Raw genomic sequence first — 24878 nt, forward strand, 5'->3', positions numbered from 1 at the left:
TTTCACCCTGACTTTTTAGGGTTAGCTAACAACTATCAACATTTTAAGATAGTTTTTAATACTCTCACTGAGGAAAGGTGAATGGGCATTTACTTTAAATCAGGTAAGTTTAGTCTTTTTCACAATTTAAACAGTTCCTCTATTTCCAACAAGAGAGTTAATTTGTGAGCAAATACTTATTTTCACGGAAAATTTTGCTCTCCTGACTCATGAAGAAATCCATGCAATGCTCATGAACCTTTTAAAGTTCCCTGGAAAATCTGTACATACATTATGATTATGTAACTTATGTAAAAGAAGGGGATGCCACTTTATTTTCTCTCCTACATATAAGTTGCTTCTATTTTCAAAGATATTTCAGAATATTTACCACACAAATAAAAGTTTATCTTTTTAATTAGTGATTCAAATTCATGATCAAAACCACTGTTTTTGGAAATAGCAACAATATACTCCACTTCTCTGGCCTTTCTGTTTCAACTCTCCAGTATTTATCAAGAATATACTACTATATGTGAAGTACCTAAAATAGTCTAGTGCTTGGAATAAGGCAAGGTAAGATCTCCATCCTGATAGAGTTTACATTCTAGGTTCCCTCATAAAAACAAAAACAAAAACAAAAACAAAACACACATCTAAGAAGATGACAATTAGGTACAATAACCCCAGACTCATAAAATAATCAAGGTAGAGTATAAGGTATAGAAGGAGAATTGTCACTTCCATCTAGGAAATACAGGAAAGGCTTCCCCGAAGAGGCAATGGCTAAGCTAAGGCTTGTTTAGGAAATCTGTCAGGCATAAATGGGTGGGAAATACGTTTAAAGCTCTGAAACAGCAATGTGTAAAGTTGTAAGACTTAAGTTCTAGAGAACTAGCAACAGAATATGTTAGGGGACATGAACATATAGCTCACAAGAGGAAATACTGTTTATATTTTTGCTCATTTATCAGCTGGACATTTTAGCATCTGTCTTTATCAATCTGCATAAGCTCCCTACATGTTAATATTCCATTCTTGTATTTACAACAAATAATTTGGTTTTTTGGTTGTCCTTATTTTTTGTATAGCAAAATATACTTATTTTTCTTTGGTTCGTTTCCTACTGGCTATTAAGTCTAAATGGATTTCCTCTTTTAGAGATGCATAAACATTCATTTACATTTAAATATATATACACATTTCTTCTTATTCAGTATGATTAATGCTAAAAACATGAAAAAAGGAGCACCTGGGTGGCTCAGCTGTTAGGTGTTCAGGTCTGAATTTTGGCTCGGGTAGTGAGATGGAGCCCTGTGTCAGGCTCTGCGCTCAGTGGGGAGTCTGCTTGTCCCTTTCCCCCTCCCCCACTCATATGCTTACACACGTGCTCTCTCTCAAGTAAATAAAATCTTAAAAAAAAAAATGGCATAAAATGAAGACCTAAATTGATTTTTTAAAAATAAATAGCAAAACAATCACCCTTTTTTATCCAATGAGAAAGACAGTTGAGTTGTTCTCTTTAAATATTTTTATGCTAGTTATTTCCGCCTGGCACACTGTTCTCCCAGACAGCCCCACGGTTTATTTACACCCCTCCTTTCATCAAATCTCTGCAATTTCACCTAGCATGGTACATTCCCCCAACTATGCTTTATTTTTCTCTATAGTATTTATCACTTTCTAACACACTATATAATTTACCAGGTAGCTACCTGTCTTCATTAGAATTTAAGATCCATATGGACAGTGATTTTTGTTTACTGCTCTATCTATTCCTGGCATCTAGACAAGGGCCTGTTACAAAATAGTTGCTCCATACTCACTGGTTAAATGATGTCTGTTATCTTAAAGTATAATAAACTACCCTTCCTCCAAAGATTTGATATTCTGTTCTGTTTTCTTCTATTTTTTGTGTGTGGCTAGACTTCTAATATTTAGGTCTTTAGATTTTATTTATTTATTGTCAGAATGAGAGAGAGAGAAAGAGAGAGCACACTAGCAGGGGGAGGGGTAGGCAGAGGGAGAAACAGACTCCCTTTTCAGCAAGGAGCCTGATGTGGGACTCGATCCCAGGACCTGGGATCACAACCTGAGCCGAAGGCAGATAATTAACTGACTGAGCCACCCAAGCATCCCTAATATTTAGGTCTTTAATCAGAAATTTATATTATGAGCTTATTAATTTTATGCCAAACTACTCTTATTCCATGATTATCTATTAAGACGATATTTGCTTTTTAAAACTTAACTAGCTCCTGTTAGACTCTACTTTTCCAACTAAGCCCTTCTTTCCCTTTCCATTGGTGTACTTCTACCCTATAAGTGATTCTCTGAGAATAATTAACTATATTGGAAATTCCCAATTTGAGTAAGATTTTGCATATCTGAAATGAAAAACAAATAATTTTGATAAAATATTTTACAAATATTTCAGCGGCAAGGTATCTAGTCATTATGTAAATAATGAATAATTTTAAGGAAGGGGAATCAATACTATCCATAAACTATACCTTATATAGCTTAATATTATCTACAGAGTAAGATTATCCCCAAATTACAGATGAGAATGCCAAAAGTTTAGAGATTACTGACATACCTCAATATCAACTAAAATGTGGCAGAACCAGGAACTGCATATAAATCTGTCCAGCTCCAAAAGCGCCTGCGTTTCCCACTATACCTGTGGTTTTCAATGGGGGCAATTTTGTTCTGTGTCTACTAGGGACATTTGGCAATCTGGAGACAATTTTGATTGTCATTACGGAGTTGTGGGAGGTGGGGAGTGGGGGGTTTGCTACAAAATATCTTGAGTACTAATGTTGTAAATGTTAGTAAATGTTGAGAAGCCCTGTTCTATAGGACAAACTAGTCATACAGCCTTTTTTTTTTTTTTTTTTAATTTACACAAAGCAGAGTAATAGTAAATCTTCATCGATTCTGACTGGCAAGAAAATGAAGTTGCAGTCAGTTTGAAACACTGTCTTATCAGTGTTTGAACCTGTGAATTTAGCAGACCACACATTATAAAAGTGATTCTCAAGCCAATCAAACTCGCTATGTTTAAAAATATCACAATCACCTAATTTTCTTTTTTTTTTTGTTTTGTTTCAAGTGTTTATTTAAATTCTACTTAACACAATCACCTAATTTTTTTTTAAAGATTTATTTTTTTAGAGAGGGAGAGAGAGTGAGTGAGTGAATGGGTGGGGAGGGGAGAGAAGAGGGAGAGGGAGAATCTCTAGCAGAGTCCCAGCTGAGCACAAAGCCCTGACACAGGGCTCAGTCCCACAACCCAGAGATCATGGTCAGGAGTCAGATGCTTAAGTGACTAAGCCACCCAAGTGCCTCAATCACCCAATTTCTAATAATGATGCACAAATCTGCGCTTTAATCTCCTGTTTCTTGACTGACCTCCAAATGTTACTTTTCAACTGCCTGCTGCATCTTTAAATATTTCCAAAGTAAATTTACTTGCACTCCTTCAAGAAATTCTCTCTTCTTAGATTACCCTTTTTCTGTTCAGGATATAATATATTATCTTCCTGGGGGCTAGAAACCCAGTCATCACAATCAATTAGTCCCTTGTAACACCCTAAAACTTCCTTGTAAGTGCTACACAGTGCTAACTGGAGAGTGGTTAAGAGCTCTGCAACCAGGCTGCAGAGGTCTGAACCCTAGATGTTACATAAAAACTGAGTTACTTCTGGACTAGTCACTTACCTTTCAGTGACTGTTTCCTTATCTACAAATGAATTTAACCGTACCTTATGGGATTCTGGGAAGCTAAATGAGTTAACAGATGTAAAGCATTTAGGACAGCATCTAGCACATGGTAAATGTTTAACAAATATTAGCCATTATTAAAATTATTATTATTAGCTATAAGTAAGGTACTCTCAAAGGTTATCCTTTGAGAACACAATTGGGAGACATCAAGGAGTTAAAGAAAATATTAAATAATCATAGCTGTATGATATCAGCAAGGCCATCTAGGTCTCCTCCTATTCTGATTCTACACACCCAAATATTATCTTTTCCTTTTATTTAAGATTTTATGTATTCACTTGAGAGAGAGAGAGGAAGAAGCAGATTCCCTGCTGAGCAAGGAGCCCCAAGCAGGACTCAATCCCAGGACCCCAGGATCATGACCTGAGCAGAAGGCAAATACTTAACGGATCAAGCCACCCAGGCACCCCCCCTCCCAAATATTATCCTACTTATTTGGTTTTCCATATTCATTTGGCTGAAGGAAGAGAATTTGCTGATCACCAAAAATGAGTATCTAGGTTTCCTGATACTTATAGTACTAAATGTAAATTAGTAATCCAGATGCCACTTTTGATCCCTAAGCCAGCCATAATCCCTGCTCTTTTAAAGCATTTTACTTACACTTTAACTATCATTTATTTATTCTGCCTTCTTATTGCTAGTTGTTTACATACTTATCTCTTCCACCAGACTATAAGTACCTTCAAGTATGTGGATAGCCCTAATTCCTTTTTTGTTTTCTACTTTCTTACTGTAGAAATTTAATCCTTAAAAGTTTAGTGAATAAATAAGTGGACAAATAATAGTATCATGTAGCTGTTATCTCCTAGTAAAGACTAAGAAGTACTCATAAACATTGTACTTACCTTATTCTTTTCATTTTGAATAATTTCTAATAGCTGCTCTATATGTCCTTCATCTATGCATCTTTGGCCTGCTAACTGAAATAGGCCAAAATCTTCTTCTTTAAAGTCTTGTTCTTCTAGGATTTGCTGACAGAAACAGAATGAAGACAAACATGTTTTGGTGAATAAAAATTTAACAACTACTGATTTTATTCTCTCTCTGGAAAAAAAAGGAAATCTGTTTGAATTCTAGGTAAGTTGCACATAAGCATATGTGTAAAAATTAGGATAAGCCTAAAAAGTACTTTAATGAATGATCTTGAAATCCAGTCTGCCAAAAAATCCTACAATAAGGATTAATATTAAAAATTTAAAAGGTTAGACAAGTAGGTCATTTGGAGAAATAATCCAATCTGCCTTCCAGCTCTCCTGCTATTTATTCACAGGTCAAACAAAGCAAGGATTAAAGAAGATAAGCAATTTGAGTGACCCTAATTATAACTAAAAATAATCTGGTATTTAACTTTAGGAAAAGAAAAAAAAATTACTTACACATCTCATTATTATGGATTGAAGCTCTTCCACAGCCATCCCTCGTTATTTTTCCTAGTTTTGATGCTGAAATATAAAAGTTAACTATCAGTGATACTAAAATATTAATAAGTTATGTTTCATTATGATGAATTATTATTAAATACAGTAAGAAAAAATGTGAAGGTTTAATGCTGAAATATTTTTACAGAAAGCATCTTAGCCTAAGAAGTAAAAAATTTGCATCTTTTAAGTTTTCTAGATAACAGTTTTGAAAGACACTTGGAAAAAAAAATCCTCTATGGTACGCCCCACAAGAGCGCAAATATGGACTAAGTAAATGGCTTTAAAAAGGCAAAGTATTTCTTTTCTGAAAATAGTTCCTGAAGTCAATTCTAGTCATTAGGGAATCAAAAAATTTTTTCAGTGTCCCACTTCACAAAATTTGGAACCAATAAAATACATCCAGAGTGGGTGAAAGTTCAGATCAGATGCCTACCGCCCCAAGTGTGACCCGGACATTTTGCTGTAAGAGATGCAGTCCCCCAAATAATCCAGTTGGTGTAATCCCTGTATCGCACTGAGACGAAGCAACCAGCAGCCCTCAGGAGAGCACCGTTCCGTTCCCGCAGGCCATCGTTTGTCCCAGCGGGAAGACCCAGCCCCAGGCCCGCAGCGCTGGTACGGGTCAGCCGGGTCCTCACGGCCGCGCGCTCCAGGGCGGCTAAAACTCCAGCGCGCGTGCGGACTGCATCCAAGGGAAGCCATTTCTTCCGATTCCTGCTCGCCTAGGCATTCGGGCCCCATGTCCTCGCGGGGCTTTGCAGGCCGTGGCGCCAGGTCCTCCGCGGCTCACAGCTGGTTGCTATCCCGGCCCTCCCGGACTCCCAGGCGCGACCACTTACCCGACAGACCTCTCGCTGTTTTCTGCGCCCTCCTCCACCTCCCCCGGCAGCGCAGGCCTCTCTCTGGGCCCCGCCCCCGTCCCGCCGGCCCCGCCCCGCGCTACGCGAGGGGAGGCGGAGCTTCAAAGGGAGAAGCCGGCACAGGCCTGACCCTCAGATGACGCTTCTCATGGCAGACTGCGCCGGGCACGGTTCTTCCCACCTCAAGGCCCGGGTCCCCCGCGGCTCCCGAAACGCCGCAGGTAGGAAAATGGGCCTCTTCCCACGTTTGCACCCTGAGAACTGAGCCCTGCAGGGTTCTACACTAAGGCGGGGCACACCGGAAAGACCGCTGCAGTAGCGGAGGTCCCTAGGGCGGAGAAGGCCGAGAGCGTCCCATCACCGGCCTGGGTCTTCTGGAAAAGACCTCCCGCCAAAGCCCCACCTCTTTACAGTAGTGTTCCAAGATTTTCCCCGGAATGGGCTGTCTCTGAGGGAAAGGGAGTAGAGGTGCGGGAGTCTAGAGCTGGCTTGCCAGAGTGGGCAAGTGACCAGGACAGCTCACCTTGGAGATGTACTGCTGCTTTGGTCCCCGGTTCCTCTGAGGTGTCACTCCCAGCCTCGGTCTTTCCCTGTGAGCGAACATTCGGGGGACAGAGACAGGTTGCCTCTAAAAGTATCCGTATCTCAGATGTTCAGGAGGACGTAACTGTGCAGCTGTGGTACGTGAGAAAATAGAACCCCCAAAGAGATACATTTTAACCAAGATAAATTCGGAAATAACACAAGCAAACTGAATTTCCTGCCCATTTCATTTGTTTTACACGTAGGATTGGAAAGTCATGTGTGGGGAAAAGAAAAAAAGGTCTGCAGTTTGAGTAGGAATCTGTCCTATAAACTAGTTTGTGTAGACTTGACCTACTATTTTATTATTATTGCAGGTGCTAAACAGACAAATGCCTTAAAACAAGAAGATGCTTCTAAAAGGTATGAGAACTACTTGGAAAACTGCATTAACATATCTGCTTGTCTCATGTTTAAAAACAATGGGTAATACCTTAGAAAAAATTATTATGGGAGAGAAGGGGAAGATCTGAGAAGCATTATAAATTCTCATGCAGACTCATTATATCTCTCCACTCCAGGTTTTAAGAAAACTAAATCAAGACACTATTAGATTGCTGGTGAAGGAAGGAGTATCTGTAGAAAGTAAACATTCTTGAATTAACCAGGTACTCCTTTTCCACTTCTTAGGTATGCTTGCCTCTCATTACTTTATGTGCCAGAGACCCCAAGAAGCTCTTACTGTTGTTTGTTTACATTGTGTCCATATTTTCAGCAAAAAGTCCTGTTCTGTTTCTTGGCCTTTCCTAAAAAGGCTAGATTTATCTCCTGTAACAAAAAAGTTTCTAGAATAGGAGTAGTCTCTGAAAATGTTTAAAATACATATGTCTGTGGTTTATCCTTTAAAAAAAATATGTATTTATTTTAGAGAGAGGGTGAGTGCAAGTGTTGGGGGGTTGGGGAGGGACAGAAGAAGAGAGAAAAAGAATCTCAAGCAGACTTTCCACTGAGCACAGAGCCCGATTCAGGTCTTGATCTCACACCCTGAGATCATGACCTGAGCTGTAATTAAGAGTCAGTGTTTAACCACCTGAGACCCCCAGGCACCTCTGTGATTTCTTCTTTATCAGGCAGATATTGGCTTTCATTTGCTCATTCTTTCCAAAATTATTTACCAAATGTGAGATATACCAAACCTGTGTTAGGCCCTGAGGATATGGTTTTGAGCAGAATAAACACAGTTCCTTTCTAGTGGAACAGAGAAATACCAATTAAATTATCGCAACTGAATACATAGTTACATACTATTGTAAGTACTGTAATGGAAAAGACCATGATGTTATCAGGTGGAACTAAGAGGAGTTCAAATTAGCTGGGGATTATCAGGGAAAGACTTCTCCAAGGAAGTAATAAGCTGAGACCTAAAGGTAAGTAGGCATTAACCAGAGAGTCCTGAGGAGAGACCTCCACCCAGAGATGGCAGTGTGTATAAAGACCCTGAAAGAAGAAAAAGCTTAAGTTCAAAGAAAGGAAGGATACTGGGTAGTGTATGGCATTTTGAGCAAGGGAAGAAATGAGCATAGGAAGAACTTAGGATTTTATTCATGTAGTATCTGGTGGGCTGTGGTGATAAATTTAGATTTTCTAATTAAGAGAGTGATGGAATTTAAGTTAAAAAATTTTTTTAAAGATTTTATTTATTTACTTGACACAGAGAGATCACAAGTAGGCAGAAAGGCAGGCAGAGAGAGAGAGAGGGGGAAGCAGGCTCCCTGCTGAGCAGAGAAACGTATGTGGAGCTCCATCCCAGGACCCTGAGATCATGACCTGAGCAGAAGGCAGAGGCTTAACCCACTGAGCCACCCAGGCACCCAGTTTAAAAATTTAAGATGTTAGGAATGGTGGTCATCTAGGAATGGAGAAATTGGATGTATTTGAGATATGGTGGGGTTGTTTTGGGTTTTTTTTTTGAAGATTTATTTATCAGAGAGGGAGAATGCACATGAGTGGAAGGTGCAGAGGGAGAGGGAGAGAGAATCGCAAGCTGATACCACCTGAGTGAGGAGTCTGAGGAGGGGCTCAATCCCATGACAATGACATCACGAACTGAGTGGAAACCAAGAGTCAGACACCTAACCAACTGTACCATCCAAGCGCCCCTTGCGATCTGTTTTAGAGAATATTTCCCTGTGGAGCATCATGATTATACTAACTTGGTTTTATGGTACACTGCAAGAGTAAAGTTAATATTGATAATGATGGTAATTTGCAATGTTCCTCAATAGTGATCTGACAACAAACCCAAGGAGTTTTTATTTTATTCTGAGCAGTATAGTGTGGGAAGTATAAATACACTGAGATGTATTGTGAACAGATTATCCAACATGATGAAATAATTAAAAATCCATGGGGATAGGTAACCAAATAGTTGTTGAAGGGAGTGATCCTTTATAAATCTATGCCAACTGAAAAATACTTCTACATTCAATCCAACCAAATACTATTAAGCCAGAAATTAAGGAACTTTGCCAAAATATAAAATAATTCTACTGTTTTCATTAAGTTTTTTATTTAAAAATGTTATTAACATGTAATGGGTTTATTGTTACTATTATTATAATGCATTAATAAGTGCTTTAAATTTTTCTGATTTTTTAAAAAGATTTTATTTATTTATTTGACAGACAGAGATCACAAGTAGGCAGAGAGGCAGGCAGAGAGAGAGGGGGAAGCAGGCTCCCTGCTGAACAGAGAGCCTGATGCGGGGCTCGATCCCAGGACCCTGGGATCATGACCTGAGCTGAAGGCAGAGGCTTTAACCCACTGAGCCACCCAGGTGCCCCTAAATTTTTCTCATTTTTAATCCAAGTATTATAAATATCAATACAGATAAGCCACATAAGCCAAAGTTACAATTTTAAGAGTGTGAAGGAATACTGAGACCAAAAAATTTGAGAACCACTGCTATACACCATACTACCTGTCATCATTTAGGGCAGAGGGCAACATCGAGATAAGGCTGTTCATGGGAAGCAGCTCTAGGCATCAGTTAAGAGTGAGTGTGACTCTTACTTCAGGTTGACGTAGTTAATACTTTGAGTCAGCAATTCCTTAGTGCAGGTTGTAGAGTGATCCGAGTACCTGGCATAGCTTTTATTGGTGGGCAGCAATATGAGAAAAATAAAATAATGTTTTTCATAAAACCAAATACGTTTAATATAAAGAACTTCTTTTTCATCTGTATTCATGTCTTTTATACTTCTTCGATGTAAGAATGGCCTTTATGAAATCGTAGGAGAACAGTTGTTAGTTGCAAATTTCTTCTTGTTTTAATGTCCCTATTTGGCAAAAGAAGGAGTTGGCAATCCTTTGTCATCCTTCTTTTTTGTAGAATATTATTAATACATATTATATTGTTTTTGTAGAATATTATTTTTCTAGGCAAGAAATTAGAGTCTAAAGTCTTGAGAGTCAATGAAAGTAGGGAGGAAAAAAATGAATATAGATCCAGATATAGAGCCACGTCAAAGCCCAAGAGACTGGCTGAGGTAGTTCTGGTAGGAAAGTAGAAACCAGTGCAGGATAGGACAAATAAGTTACCAAGATGGTAAGTATGTTTGGTCCTATGGCAAGGACTCTCAACCCTTTTGCACATTAGGATTATCTGGAGCACTTTTAAGAAAACACCAGTAACTAGGCCCCATCCTCAGATATTTTGCTTGAGTTAGCCTAGACTAGGACCTAGGCATAATATCTTTAAAAGAAATCTCCTTAGATGATCCTAATGTGTAGCTAGGATTGAGAACCATTCTCCTAGAGCCATTGTCTGATCAGGTAGCCTCTGCTTTTATGTTCCATGATGTGTAGGGGCCAGCAAAGGCTGACGGTCCTGTTGGTACCAGGGCAAGTACCAGCCCTTACAGGAAGATTGTTTTCCTAAACTACATTGTCATGTCAATATCATTTTTAAATAAGACTTAATAACAAAAGTAAGTAAACACTTCTTTGCAAATAGGACTCTATCTAGTCAACTGGGCTATCATTAACTTTTGAGACTTGACACAAATACATTTTTACTTATAAGAACAGCTGAAGTCGTATTTTTCCTCTCTAATCTTTCTGATTTCTAAGGATTTCAAAGGAAAAGTCCGTCTTTAGGTACACACAGGAGTGTGAGGAGTATAAACACTAAATGGCAAAAAAATTTCACCTCATTTTCTTCCTTGTGCTCTAAGTCTTAGAAATCAAATAATCCTATTATGTGGCAGACTTCTATGTGTTAATACTTTGAAAAGTATTGGATCAAAAGTAACAATACAAATTTAAATAGCAAAATAGCACATTATGTTTGTGATATGTTCTAAGAATATTGGCTATGATAAAACATAAGTAGAATAACTTTTAAATTTTATTTTTTTAAAATATTTTATTCATTCATTTGAGAGAGAGAGAAAGAGAGCAAGCGCGCGCATAAGCAAGGGGAGAGGCAAGAGAAGAAACAGATTCCCCCCTGAGCTGGGAGCCGGATGCTCAATCCCAGGACCTGGAGATCCTGACCTGAGCCAAACACAGATGCTTAACCATCTGAGCCACCCAGGTGCCCCACACGTTTAAATTTTAAATAATTTTTTGTTTTTTAATTTTAGGAGAGCAGAACTAGAAGCAGCTGTAAGAAAGAAAATTGAATTTGAGAGAAAAGCTCTACATATCGTTGAGCAGCTTTTAGAAGAGGATATTACAGAAGAATTCCTAAGGGAATGCGTATGTGTTAATTTGGGAAATTGTGACATTTGTAGTATTAGATCTTTAAATCTATGCAGTCTGACACTTCCTTATATTATAAAAATCTTTGAATCTGTTCTCAGTCATTAGATGCAGGTAGCATGCTGTATAATTCATGTATTTTAAAATAATCACCTATTGTGCATTCCTTGTTGTGTAACTTTAAAATACACTAATGAAAAATAACATACATATTTTATCCCTTAATAGTAGTTCTTTAAATAGGTCAGCTAATCTCACTTGATTTTCATCACTTTGCACTAATTATCCTAATGTTATTTCCCATACTCTGTGTGTTGTCCTATTTTAATAACAGAAAGTTATTATTTTTTTTTAATTTCTTAATTTTTTAATAAATATATTAGCCCCAGGGGTACAGGTCTGTGAATCGCCAGGTTTATACACTTCACAGCACTCACCATAGCACATACGCTCCCCAGTGTCCATAACCCCACCACCCTCTCCATACTCCCCTCCCCTGGTCACCCTCAGTTTGTTTTGTGACAGTAAGAGTCTCTTATGGTTTGTCTCCCTCCTGATCTCATCTTGTTTCATTCTTTTCCTACCCCCCCCAACCCCCAGGTTGCATCTCTACTTCCTCATATCAGGGAGATCATATGATAGTTGTCTTTCTCTGATTGACTTATTTCGCTAAGCATAATACCCTCTAGTTCCATCCACGTCGTTGCAAATGGCAAGATTTCATTTCTTTTGATGGCTGCATAGTATTCCATTGTGTATATATATACCACATCTTCTTTATCCATTCATCTGTTGATGGACATCTAGGTTCTTTCCATAGTTTGGCTATTGTGGACATTGGTGCTATAAACATTCGGGTGCATGTGCCCCTTCAGATCGCTACGTTTGTATCTTTAGGGTAAATACCCAGTAGTGCAATTGCTGGGTCATAAGGTAGTTCTATTTTCAACTTTTTGAGGAACCCCCATGCTGTTTTCCAGAGTGGTTGCACCAGCTTGCATTCCCACCAACAATGTAGGAGGGTTCCCCTTTCTCTGCATCCTCGCCAGCATCTGTCATTTCCTGACTTGTTAATTTTAGCCTTTCTGACTGGTGTGAGGTGGTATCTCGTTGTGGTTTTGATTTGTATTTCCCTGATGCCGAGTGATGTGGAGCACTTTTTCATGTGCCATCTGTGTCCTCTGCCTATTTCTTGATTGGATTATTTGTTCTTTGGGTGTTGAGTTTGCTAAGTTCTTTATAGATTCTGGACACTAGCCCTTTATCTGATATGTCGTTTGCAAATATCTTCTCCCATTCTGTCAGTTGTCTTTTGGTTTTGTTAACTGTTTCCTTTGCTGTGCAAAAGCTTTTGATCTTGATGAAGTCCCAATAGTTCATTTTTGCCCTTGCTTCTCTTGCCTTTGGCGATGTTCCTAGGAGGAAGTTGCTGCAGCTGAGGTTGAAGAGGTTGCTGCCTGTGTTCTCCTCAAGGATTTTGATAGATTCCTTTCTCACATTGAGGTCCTTCATCCATTTTGAGTCTATTTTTGTGTGTGGTGTGAGGAAATGGTCCAATTTCATTTTTCTGCATGTGGCTGTCCAATTTTCCCAGCACCATTTGTTGAAGAGGCTGTCTTTTTTCCATTGGACGTTCTTTCCCGTTTTGTTGAAGATTAGTTGACCATAGAGTTGAGGGTCTATTTCTGGGCTCTCTATTCTGTTCCATTGATCTATGTGTCTGTTTTTGTGCCAGTACCATACTATCTTGATGATGACAGCTTTGTAATAGAGCTTGAAGTCAGAGTTGTGATGCCACCAACTTTGGCTTTCTTTTTCAATATTCCTTTGGCTATTTGAGGTCTTTTCTGGTTCCATATAAATTTTAGAATTATTTGTTCCATTTCTTTGAAAAAAATGGATGGGATTTTGATAGGGATTGCATTAAATGTGTAGATTGTTTTGGGAAGCATAGACATTTTCACAATATTTGTTCTTCCAATCCATGAGCATGGAACGTTTTTCCATTTCTTTGTGTCTTCCTCAATTTCAGAAAGTTATTACTTGTTAATGTAGTTCTATTAGTGTTGATATTTTAAAAACCTGGAATATAGATCATTTTTTATTTAACACATAATGAGAATTATAATCTGCATTAAAAGTTTTTTTTCTTTTAATAGCTCTATTGCAATAAAATTTTGAATGAAAATTTCTGTTATATCCTCATAATCTTTAAGAGAAAAAAGAAAAGGAAAATTAAAACTCAGAGCTTCCATTGCAAAAATAATTATCAGTGTAGCTCAGAGATTTTCCTAAACGAGAGGAATATAAATAGGATTTTTTTGTATGATGTTATGTTAGACACCATACACTTCATCATTAGTTTTTGATGTAGTATTCCATGATTTATTGTTTGCATATTAACACCCAGTGCTCCATGCAATCTCTCCCCTCCTTAAAACCCATCACCAGGCTCATCTATTCCCCCCACGAATAGGATAATATTTAAATCAATATAGGTAACTACATCAGAATCTGCATGCATGATGACACTAAAGACAAAGACAAATCAGAAATGCTTCGTTTGAAACAAATATCTTGTATTATTCTTAGTAAAAAGTATTTTAGCCTCTGGGAAAACAGAAAAACTTGTTCAAAAATGATCTCACAGTTATGAAATAATTATGAGTTGAGATTTGAACATGAAGATATATCAAGGGGAAATATTTGGTGTCTGCTTATAACCACCTCATCAGTTTCCTGTACAGTTTTCCAGAAGCTGGAAGATTTTGTACAAAAACTTGTCAGGAGTCACAATGACACCTTTGACATACTTTGTTTTTTAAGATAGTTCTTTAAAAACATGTAAATTTTATTTTACTCTACATGGTTTATTTTTTAAATAATACATTTTTTAAATAAAATAAACTTTACAGTGGTTTGCTTTGGAATAGCAATCACTATCGCACACCACTTCTTTCTCCTGCCTCAGAATTATTTCATGAACTGTATATCTACAAAGATGTATAGTTTATTGGCAGAAGTCTTTTCAGGTTGTTGTTGTTTTTTAATAGCTAACATTTTTGAGTGCTTACTATGTGTTAAATGCTTTTCTAAGTGTATTTCTTTTCTTTTCTTCTCTGATTCTAACATCATACTTGTGAGATAGGTCTATTATCCCTGTGTTTTCAGATGAAATCAGTGAGGCTTAGAGAGCTGATAAATGAACTTGTCCAATAATCTAGTGGGGCATTGCCCCTCTCATTTCATTATAGGGGAAGTTCATCACACCAGCTCACTACAGCGATGTCGTGGATGAACGTTCTATTATTAAACTCTGCGGTTATCCCTTATGTCAGAAGAAACTAGGAGTTGTAAGTAATGAATTTTTTTAAATAGATGCTTAAATTTTTTATATTTAACAAATACTTTGTAGATAAGACAAGAAATGAAACTGAGGCCATGAACTAATGACATGAGTTAGCTAAAGATATGATATGTAGATGATTTAATCTAGTAATCTAGTAACATAAGGTTTATATTTATTACTTGAATTCTTCTTAAGCTATACTTTCTTTCTTTTTTTTTTTAGGTACCAAAACAGAAATATAAAATTTCCACCAAAACCAATAAAGTCTATGATATTACTGAAAGAAAGGTAAACTTAAAGGCTAGTCTCAATGTGGCAGTTATTTTTTAATATACTAAATGGAATTCTAAAAAGAATTGTTTGAAAAGTTTGCCTTTTAGGAAGTAGCCACGTTAAAAGTTTATTTGAAAATATTTCATTCAAGGTGTTAGTAAAAATTGCTTGTACTTTAATTAATACTTGAACATTTAAAAATTAAAAAGGGACCTGGGTGGCTCAGTCAGTTAAGCATCTGACTCTTGATTTCAGCTCAATTCATGATCCTAAGGTATTGGGATTAAGTCCTGCATCTGGCTCCCACACTAAGCGTGGAGTTGGCTTGGGATTCTCTCCCTTTCTTCTCTCCCTCTCTGCACCCTCCCTTCCTGTTCATATTCTCTTACTGTCATTCTCTAAAAATAAAATAAAATTTAAATAAAATAAAAACTAGAAATGCATAACAGCACAAATTCAGGCAAGTAAATCATGGAACAGAATAGAGAGCCAGATGCATACTCACCACATGGGTGGACACTATGTGTGACAACAGAAATATTGTAGATTGGTGGAGAAAGTATGGATTTTTCAGTAAATAGTACTGGCACAAATAGTTATCCAAATGGAAAAACTGAAAATTAATCCCTGTTTCAGTAAGATTTAAATTTAAAAGATACGCTTTTCAAAGAGAATATGGGAAGGTATCTTTATAAACTTGGAAGAGAGAATTTCTTAAATAAGATAGACAATTACAGACCATAGAGGAAAAATTGGTAAGTTTTTCTACATTAAAATTAAAAACACTTGTGGGGTGCCTGGGTGTCTCAATTGTTAAGCATCTGCCGTTGGCTCAGGTCATGATCCCGAGGTCCTGGGATTGAGGCCGGTATCAGGCTCCCTGCTCAACACTCTCCCTCTCTCCCACTCCCCCTGCTTGTGATCTCTCTCTCACTGTGTCTCTCTTTGTCAAATAAATAAAATCTTAAAAAAAAAAAATTAAAAACATTTGCTTATCAGAAGTTTCCAACAAAGGGTGAAAAAATAAGCTATAAATCAGAAGGAGGTATAATTACCACATATAACTGACCACCGATTCATAACCAGGGAAAGACAGAAAACTTTGTAGAATTTTTTTTTTTCTTTGAAAGAGAGTGAACAAGTCAGGGTGAGGGGGCCAGGCAATAAAAGAGGGAGAAAGAATCTCATGCTGAGCATGAAGTTGTGACATGGGACTCCATCTCACAACCCTGAGACCATAACCTGAGCCCAAATCGAGAGTCAGATGCTTAATTGACTGAGCAACCCAGGTACCCCTAGAAAATTTTATAGAAGGAGCTTGATAATGAATATATGAAAAGATGTTCAACCTTATCAGTAATCCAGGAAATAAATAAAAACACATTGATTTACATTCTCACAGCCCTCAAATTAGCAAAATATATTATAAAAATCTGACAATATCAGACACTCTTTATACTATACTGGTTAAATAGAATTGCATCCTTTTTGAGAAATTGGTATTATCTAGTAACATGAAGTCCCCACATTTTTTATGGCCAAGCCTTTCTATTCTTTGGTGTATATTTTAAGGAATTCCTTGCCCGTTTGTACAACTGTGTATGTATATCAATGTTCCTAGTTGGATTAACGAAATATGCCACATAATTAGAATGGAATATTATTCATCCTTTTTTTTTTTTTTAAAGATTTTTTATTTATTTATTGTCAGAAAGAGAGCACAAGCAGGCAGAGTCACAAGCAGAGGCAGAGAGAGAAAGCAGGCTCCCTGCTGGACAAGGAGCCTGATGCGGGACTTGATCCCAGGACTCTGGGATCATGACCTGAGCCGAAGGCAGCGGCTTAACCGACTGAGCCACCCAGGCGTCCCTATTCATCCTTTTATTTTATTTATTTATTTATTTATTTTTAAGATTTTATTTATTTATTTGACAGAGAGAGATCACAAGTAGACAGAGAGGCAGGCAGAGAGAGAGAGAGAGAGAGAGGGAAGCAGGCTCCCTGCCAAGCAGAGAGCCCGATGTGGGACTCGATCCCAGGACCCTGAGATCACGACCTGAGCCGAAGGCAGCGGCCTAACCCACTAAGCCACCCAGGCGCCCCTCATCCTTTTAAAGGAAGGAAATTCTGACACATGCTACAACATGAATGTACTTTGAGACATTATGCTAAGTGAAATAAGCCTGCACAAAAGGACGAATATTAAATGATGCGACTTATATGAGATAACTAGAGTGTTGAATTTTATAGTTACAGAAGTAGAATGGTGATAGTTTGAAGAAGCAGAAATGGGGAGATGTTGTTTAGTGGTAGTTTCATTTTGCAAGATGAAACATGTTCTAGAGATGGATGATAGTGATGGTTGTACTACAGTGAGAAGATATTTAGTGCCACTGAACTATAACACTTAAAAATGGTTAAGATGGTAAATTTTGTGTATTTTACCAGTTTTTTTAATTTTAAAAATTCTTGAAAAAAATTTATAAGCACAATGGTAGTGATAGCTGAAAAGTTAGAAACAGCTCAACATTCTTAAACAATAAAGGTGATATACAATAGATTGTAATACCGAATACAAATATATGAGCTACATCAACATGAATCTGAAAAATATAACATGGAACAAAAAACCCAGAAAACATAGCAGTATAGTTATATTTAGACAAAGTTTAGAATTAGGCAAAACTGAATGGTATCTTTTGTAGGTATGTGTATACAGATAGCAAAACTAAAGGGAAGCAAGGGAATGAGGAACACAGAATTCATGATAGTGGTTACTTCTAGGGAATATGGAAAGTGACACTATCTGGGATAGACATATGCAGAGCTTCAAAGATACTATACATTATTTCTTACCTTGGCTGGTGGATTCATGGATTTTCATTATTTTCTTTGAACTATGTATTTATGATTTCTGTACATAAGTTGTGTTGTACTATAAGAAAAAATAATTTGCTAATTTAAAAATGTTCCTTTCAGTGTTTTTGCAGCAATTTTTGTTATAAAGCATCTAAGTTTTTTGAAGCACAAATTCCAAAAACTCCAGTATGGGTTCGAGAAGAGGAAAGGTAATTTAAATCATTATATATACGTTTGTTGATACATTACTTTTTGAAATATGTAGAGAGTAGTCCTAGTTTTCTGTAGAATGTTACCATTGCACACATTTTAATTGTGGGGAAATGGTTATATTTTAAGCATAGTTATTAAGGATTTTACACTTAAAATCAGAAAATTAATAAATATAAATATTGTTTCTTAGCTGTTTTAGCTTTAATCCCCAAACCTGAACTTTGCTTTCTGCTATGCCAGTTATTTCTATTAATCCTATTAATATAATAATCCTAGAGTAAGAATGTTAAAGTTTTCCAGTAGATACTAGATCTCAGGATCCAGCTGAACTGACTTTGTTGTTAGAAAACTGTATGTACTAAAAAACAAAACAAAAAACCTGTGTACTAAAGTTACTAATTTACTCAGTCTTTATTAAAAATTAGTACAATATTTTATAAATTTAAAGAAATCCAATATAGGGGATCCTGGGTGGCTCAGTGGGTTAAAGCCCCTGCCTTCGGCTCAGGTCATGATCCCAGGGTCCTGGGATCGAGCTCTGCATCCGGCTCTCTGCTCAGCAGGGAGCCTGCTTCCTCCTCTCTCTCTCTGCCTGCTTCTCTGCTTACTTGTAATCTCTGTCTGTCAAACAAATAAATAAAATCTTTAAAAAAAAAATCCAATATAATTTTAAGCAAAAACATATATGAACATTCCTAGAGTTTGCCTCTTTGGAAATGCTTAAACATTTACAGTATTTTAGTTGCTGAATTTGAGAGGAAATTTATTATTGAGGGGCAAATGCCATAATACAGAAAAGGTAACAAAAATTGTTACATAATTGAACCATATTATCCAATTTCAAGCAGGCTTAAATGAAATAATGTCCCAAATAATTCATGTTTCATAGAGAATATTGCAACACAAGGCATGTGGTAAAAGAATATCAATGCTATATAAACTTAATGACGTAAATGTAATGAGACTCAAGTTAATTAAAGATCTTTGCCTTAAGAAAAGCTTATTAAAGTCTTATCTGATGCACAAGGTATTATGAAACCACTGTAGTTTGAACTAGAATCATTTGTACCAAGGGACAGTCTCTTTGTTGGCTGACACCTTTGCCTGCAGATCCTGCTGTGTGGTTTAGAATAGGTCAAGGGATGCCTGGGTGGCTTAGTTGGTTAAGCATCTGACTCTTGATTTCAGCTTAGTTTTTATGTTAGGGTTGTGAGATTGAGCACTGAGCTGAGCTGTGTTGGGCTCTGCACTCAGCATGGAGTCTGCTTAAGGTTCTCTCCCTTTCCCCCTCCTTCAGCGCCCCCCCCCCCCCGTCTTGTTCACTCACTCTCTCTGAAAAAAAAAGAGATTTTGTAAAACATACCACCATATAGCCTTTGTTAAGTGAATTACACACAATGAAGACTAAATTGTTCACTATTTCTCCACCAGCCTGACTTTTTTATTTGGAGGATAAAGGATTATGGCATTATCCAAGGTGACTGGGAACCTAAGAGCACCTTATTTACTATCACTTTTTTTTCTTTTTAAGATTTTATTTATTTGAGAGAGAGCATGAGAAGGGGAGGGTCAGAGGGAGAAGCAGACTCCCTGCCGAGCAGGGAGCCCAATGCAGGACTTGATCCCAGGACTCAAGGATCATGACCTGAGCCAAAAGCAGTCGTTTAACCAACTGAGCCACCCAGGCGCCTACTTTTTTTTCTTTCTTAACATTTCTTTCAGCAGAGCTGCTCATCGCTTCCTTAGTCTTATGACAGCTATGTATTCTGTTCTTCAGCTATTAAAACCAGCGTGTCCTTAAGTTATCCTTAACATTGTTTCCAGTGATATCTTTTCTACTTGTTAAATTCAGCCCATCCTCATATCTGCTTTAAAATCATTTACCAAACCAGCCTTTCTGTCATCTTTATATTCTTCAGATATAATTATTGGTACTTCCTTCAGCTAATTTAAAACAGTTCTTCCCTCTTTTTTCCTAAAATCTTATTCTGTGTTCAGAATGCCCACCTTTTCCCAGAATATGAAACTCTGTCACTTTATATTTGTGGTTCTTGAAATTCTACTTTATATCCCCTTCCCTACCTCACTAAAAAAGAAAGATGAAAATGGCCTTGGTTTCCTTAATCTAAACAAATCAACTTAGTTTATATTCAGTGTGTGTAGTACGTGCTTAGTATACGACAATCTACCTACACCTGTACGAGCGCACACACACTTATGAAACCAAATCTGTGAATTTATGAGACTGACGCGCTGCCTACTACACTAAGGAGGCACCTCAAATCTGTGAATTTAAATGGAAATGTTAATGGGATGGCATAACAAGTACACAGGTGAAAAAAATTGTATTTATTCTAATGGGGATAAGTACTGGGGAACCTTCAAATGCTTTTGAACAAATTTGATCTGACATTGATGTACAAGATGAATTGGGGAAGAAAAAATCATAATTAAAGAGCTGAAAAGGGGGTGCCTGGGTGGTTCAGTGGGTTAAGGCTCTGCCTTCAGCTCAGGTCATGGTCTCAGGGTCCTGGGACCCAGCCTTTCTGCTCAGCAGGGAGCCTGCTTCCCCCTCTCTCTCTGCCTGCCTCTCTGCCTACTTGTGATCTCTCTCTGTCAAATTAATAAAAATCTTTAAAAAAAAAAAAAAAAAGAGCTGAAAGGTCCTTCGAGACAAATTAACCCAACATCTTTATCAAACGAGCTCAGAAAGATTAAGTGTATTTATTTTTTAAGCTAATGATAGGGTCTGAACAATGCCAGGAATACATTGACTGGAAGTAACCAGTGAGTAATCTATAAATAGACAGTTGTCACAATGTACATAGTGTAACTGTAGCCCTTATTTATGTATGATACTTGTCAGTACATAGCCATATTAGTATCTTTTATATCTGCATGCATAATTTATAAGTTCTTATGGGCAAGCCGTATGTCAGTTTATTTCATGAATCCACTAGAGGTCACTGTGTCTTCAGAGAATGTTTGATATTTTTAAGTGTTCTAATGATAAGAATTCTAGAATTCAGTGTTCTTTTCAAAAGCCTTTCTAGCTGTTGCACATCTAAGCTCTACGGAAATGTGATTTTTAAAGAAAGTCTGTTCGTGAACGGTATGGGATATAATATTCAGATCTTCTCTTCTTTAAAGGGAAAAAATTGTTCCTTTTAAATGGCAGCATTTATTTTTATTTTTATTAGCTGAAAGTGTCATCATAATAAATTACATCACCATCATAATTAAATCACAATGTAATTATTTTATTATTTTATTAATAATAATTATCAAATAATAATAAATTTTAGATTTTTAAAAATTAAGAGCAAATTTTAAAATCCAAAGAATTGAATATTGCAATGACTTCCAAAATTTTTTACTATGAATATATTTTACAATATGATCCGATGCATACATATAACTGAAACAAAATTTTATGAAATGACATTTATCCTTACAACACAAAAAGCCTCTGATACTTTTTTAAAGTATCTGTTGCTCTTTTTTAAATGAGCTACTCTGTTGCTTTTTTAAAATGCTGGTGGTAACCCACTTAATTGGTTGATTTTGATCCACAGTGGGTTTTTTTGTTTTTGTTTTTTTAAAGATTTTATTTATTTATTTGACAGAGATCACAAGCAGGCAGAGAGGCAGGCAGAGAGAGAGGAAGGGAAGCAGGCTCCCCACTTGAGCAGAAAGCCCGATGCGGGCCCTCTTTCCCAGGACCCTGGGATCATGACCCGAGCCGAAAGCAGAGGCTTTAACCCACTGAGCCACCCAGGCGCCCCCTGATCCACAGTTTTAAGAGTACTGTTTTGTTATATCTAGTTTAGATTTTTAGTTGTGTTACTGTTAGAACGTCTGTTATCAACACTAAGCCTCAGTTTCCTCATTTGCAAAGTAGAAAGTAGCATTTAATCTCTTAGTTCCCTTTAGTTCTAACCTTTTCCAGTTCTGAGTCAGTCACTGCCACTGTAGTGAAAGTTCGCTAGATAGGAAATATCTTACTTATAAAAGTGATGAAAATTAGAACTATCAGCATAAGACTAGGGAAAGTTATACTATCTTTAGGGAAGTCTGTTTCATTTAAGAATTTAGAATAAAAGGTACTGACTTAAATAATTTGAACTCCTCAGTCTGTAAAGATGAAGGTTGTTAAAGTATTGGATCAAAATTTTTCAATTATGAAGAAAAACAAGAGTATTTTATAGAGTGTCCAGAACAAATTTTGAAGTTGATATCTTCAGGGACACTGCGATCTTGCACACTATTTAGAAATAGAATTTTGAATTTAACTCAGTATAGTCTTTCTTATATTGCTATGAAAGCTAATATAAATTTCCTTAGCAGATATCAAATACTGAAATCTGTAGTGTCTTTTAACATCTCTAAGATATTATTTTATATTATAGAAAGCTCACTACCTCATTGGTAGATATGTATAGAAAGATTAAGAAAGATTTAGACAAATTCATGAATTTTAGCTTCATACTTCTCTTGAGGCTTTGGAGTCAGAAGGGGCCTTAGAGATTTTCTACTTTCTCATTTTTATTATTAAGGTATGAAAAAATATCTGGAGTATAGCTTTAATGTCATGGAGAATAGCAGTGCTTCTCACAAAATGTCTCCTGATGCCGTGTCAGAGACAGAACATTGACCTAGATGGGCTGGGTCATGACGCAGTATGATACTTCTCATGTTGTGAGTTAGAAATTTTTCACCCACTTGGTGGCCAGAAACAGACCACATACACTTGTGTTCCTCTGAGACAGCATGCTCATTTAGTCATATAGTACACTTAGAAATCCTGTTTTGTTTGACTGTAGGCTCTGACAGGTTTTAGAAGTTTCTTTGTAACCTAAAAAATCAGAAGTTAAAACTAAGAAGAAAGGACAAACATTGAGAATCAAATTATGGTTTAAAAGATAAAATTAGGGTGAATGGTTAATGCTGACAGAGCTAAAAGCGCCATCATGTGGCCCAGAGTAGGGGATTTTCACACATGCTTCTTGGCAATAAACAGTATAATCTCAGAGGTGCGGAAGCCAAAAACCTCTGCAGAACAACTTCTATAACCTCTTCCTGAACAGCCACTTCTGTTGCTTGGTATACAGAATAAAAACTTTCTGAAAGAGGTTTTAACATGTCTCAGATTATATTTGGAAAATTTCCACCACAGAGGGCAATTGTAGCCTGCTACTTCTGTTGGTTCATGTTTAATAAACATATTCTGACTGGCATGAACATATACATCTATATGCATACATTCACAGGTTTTTTGGCACAAGGAATTTCTAATTTTAGATTTCTTTTTGCTAGTTACAGTTAATCACCTAATTTATACTTCAGTGAAAATAATACGAAGTATTTATGAAGAACCAATTTGAACGTACTCTTTAACAAGATTATTTTTGTTTTTTAAGTTAACTTATGTGAGTTAGATTGAGAATTATCTCTGGGACAACATAAACTTTGAAGGGAATGAAAGGTACATAGAGTAAAAAGAGAGATGACACTTTTAAGAAAAAGCTTTTGAATTTCATTCATCTAGGGATAAAAAAGAAAGCAACATGGTGCCTCATTCTTTCTAAAGCTCTGTAGCAAAACAAATTGAAGTTTTACACTGAGCCTTTCTTTTAATACCTCATTAAACTCAAGTCTAATTTACTTTAGGGTCATGTATCATTCTCCATTTTATAGACTGGGAATCAGGGAGACGATTAAGGCTACTCATCAAGTATCTAGAAACTATGTTCCATATAGTTCCTTTTACCCGAAGTCAGAAAAAATGAAACAAAGGAGAGGAAAATAGTAGCTTGTGAAGTATATTGAGTTCCTATGAGAGAGATTAAGCAAAGGTGTACCCTCACAACTTTGAGTCTTTTTTCTGAGTTCAATTAGGGGTAGCATGTTGTAGAAAGAGCGTGGACTTTGAAAAACTCAAATTCGAATCCTAGGTTTACTAGTTAATTAGTTAACCTCTCAAAGCTTCAGATTCCTCATTTTTAAAAATAAAGTCATAAGTTATGTGAGGATTAATGAAGTAATGTAAAAACCAGTTAGAAAATATGGGAAGATGAAAAAGCCCTGGGGATGGAGGGTGGTGATAGTTGTACAATAGTATGTATGTACTTAATGCCACTGAACTGTAACTAACTGGTTTAAATAGCAAATTTTATGTAATGTGTATGATACCATAAAGAACCCTATCTACCTTATGATAGGCACTTAGTATATTCTCATTTTCCCCTTGCCTTTAGAGATTTTCTCTTAATTCTTAGTGTTTTTCCTCAAAAGATGTCATTGTATAGCTGGATAGTTCTCATAAAACTATCTTAAATTATATTCATGATTTAGAATGTTTACATTTTGATTACCCCTTCATTCAACCATTAGACCTATTCTTATATGGGCTATTCTGCCTCCAAGATCTTGAAATAAGAGCTTCCCGTTTCTCACCACAGCCTCTATCTCATCTACAGCTATCACTCTTGATTGTGTTTTGTGACCTCATTTTGACCTCCTGTCTCTACCTCAGCTCTGTTTCAGGTTGGCCAGACCCTCATTAAATTAGCTTTCTTGGGCACTGCAGTCAGCAGTTACAGTATTGTCCTTTCAAACAATCCCAGATTCTTTCTCCCTTAACCTTCTACCATGCCTACTTTCCCAAGCTTCACTCATTCTTTTTTTTCTGTGCTTTATCGGATAAAGTTCTCACATGCTTAAATAAGCTGTCTCCTTTAGCACTTTAGTGCTTTAGATAAGCTGTCTCATTTAATTCAGTCTTTAGAAGATCCCTGGGAAATATTGTTACCCATTTCATGGGTGATGGAACTGAGGATCACAGAG

The 24878-nt window shown here is 36.8% G+C and overlaps 2 protein-coding genes across 4 annotated transcripts in view; one reads left to right on the top strand and one right to left on the bottom strand.

The window, feature by feature from the left end:
* GLMN (glomulin, FKBP associated protein) overlaps positions 1–6093 on the bottom strand; it is a 34552-nt gene extending 28459 nt beyond the window's left edge. The window contains exons 1-3 of one of the 2 annotated variants that reach the window (XM_032867123.1): positions 6032–6093; positions 5148–5213; positions 4617–4742 (exon numbers count right to left, since the gene is read on the bottom strand). In XM_032867123.1, the coding sequence (XP_032723014.1) occupies positions 4617–4742; positions 5148–5186 (165 nt within the window). In that variant the 5' untranslated portion in view covers positions 5187–5213; positions 6032–6093. Of the gene's footprint in view, positions 1–4616; positions 4743–5147; positions 5214–5625; positions 5649–6031 lie in introns of those variants that run through there. The other variant, XM_032867124.1, reaches the window with a different exon arrangement.
* Positions 6094–6200: 107 nt separating this feature from the next.
* RPAP2 (RNA polymerase II associated protein 2) overlaps positions 6201–24878 on the top strand; it is a 77854-nt gene continuing 59176 nt past the window's right edge. For both annotated transcript variants that reach the window (XM_032867125.1, XM_032867126.1), the window contains exons 1-6: positions 6201–6273; positions 6952–6997; positions 11221–11335; positions 14593–14691; positions 14910–14975; positions 17940–18028. In XM_032867125.1, coding sequence (XP_032723016.1) covers positions 6201–6273; positions 6952–6997; positions 11221–11335; positions 14593–14691; positions 14910–14975; positions 17940–18028 — 488 coding nt within the window. The remainder of the gene's footprint in view (positions 6274–6951; positions 6998–11220; positions 11336–14592; positions 14692–14909; positions 14976–17939; positions 18029–24878) is intronic.

The sequence above is a fragment of the Lontra canadensis genome, unplaced genomic scaffold (assembly GCF_010015895.1).
Source record: "Lontra canadensis isolate GAN:19392208 unplaced genomic scaffold, GSC_riverotter_1.0 scaffold33, whole genome shotgun sequence".
NCBI lineage: Eukaryota > Metazoa > Chordata > Mammalia > Carnivora > Mustelidae > Lontra > Lontra canadensis.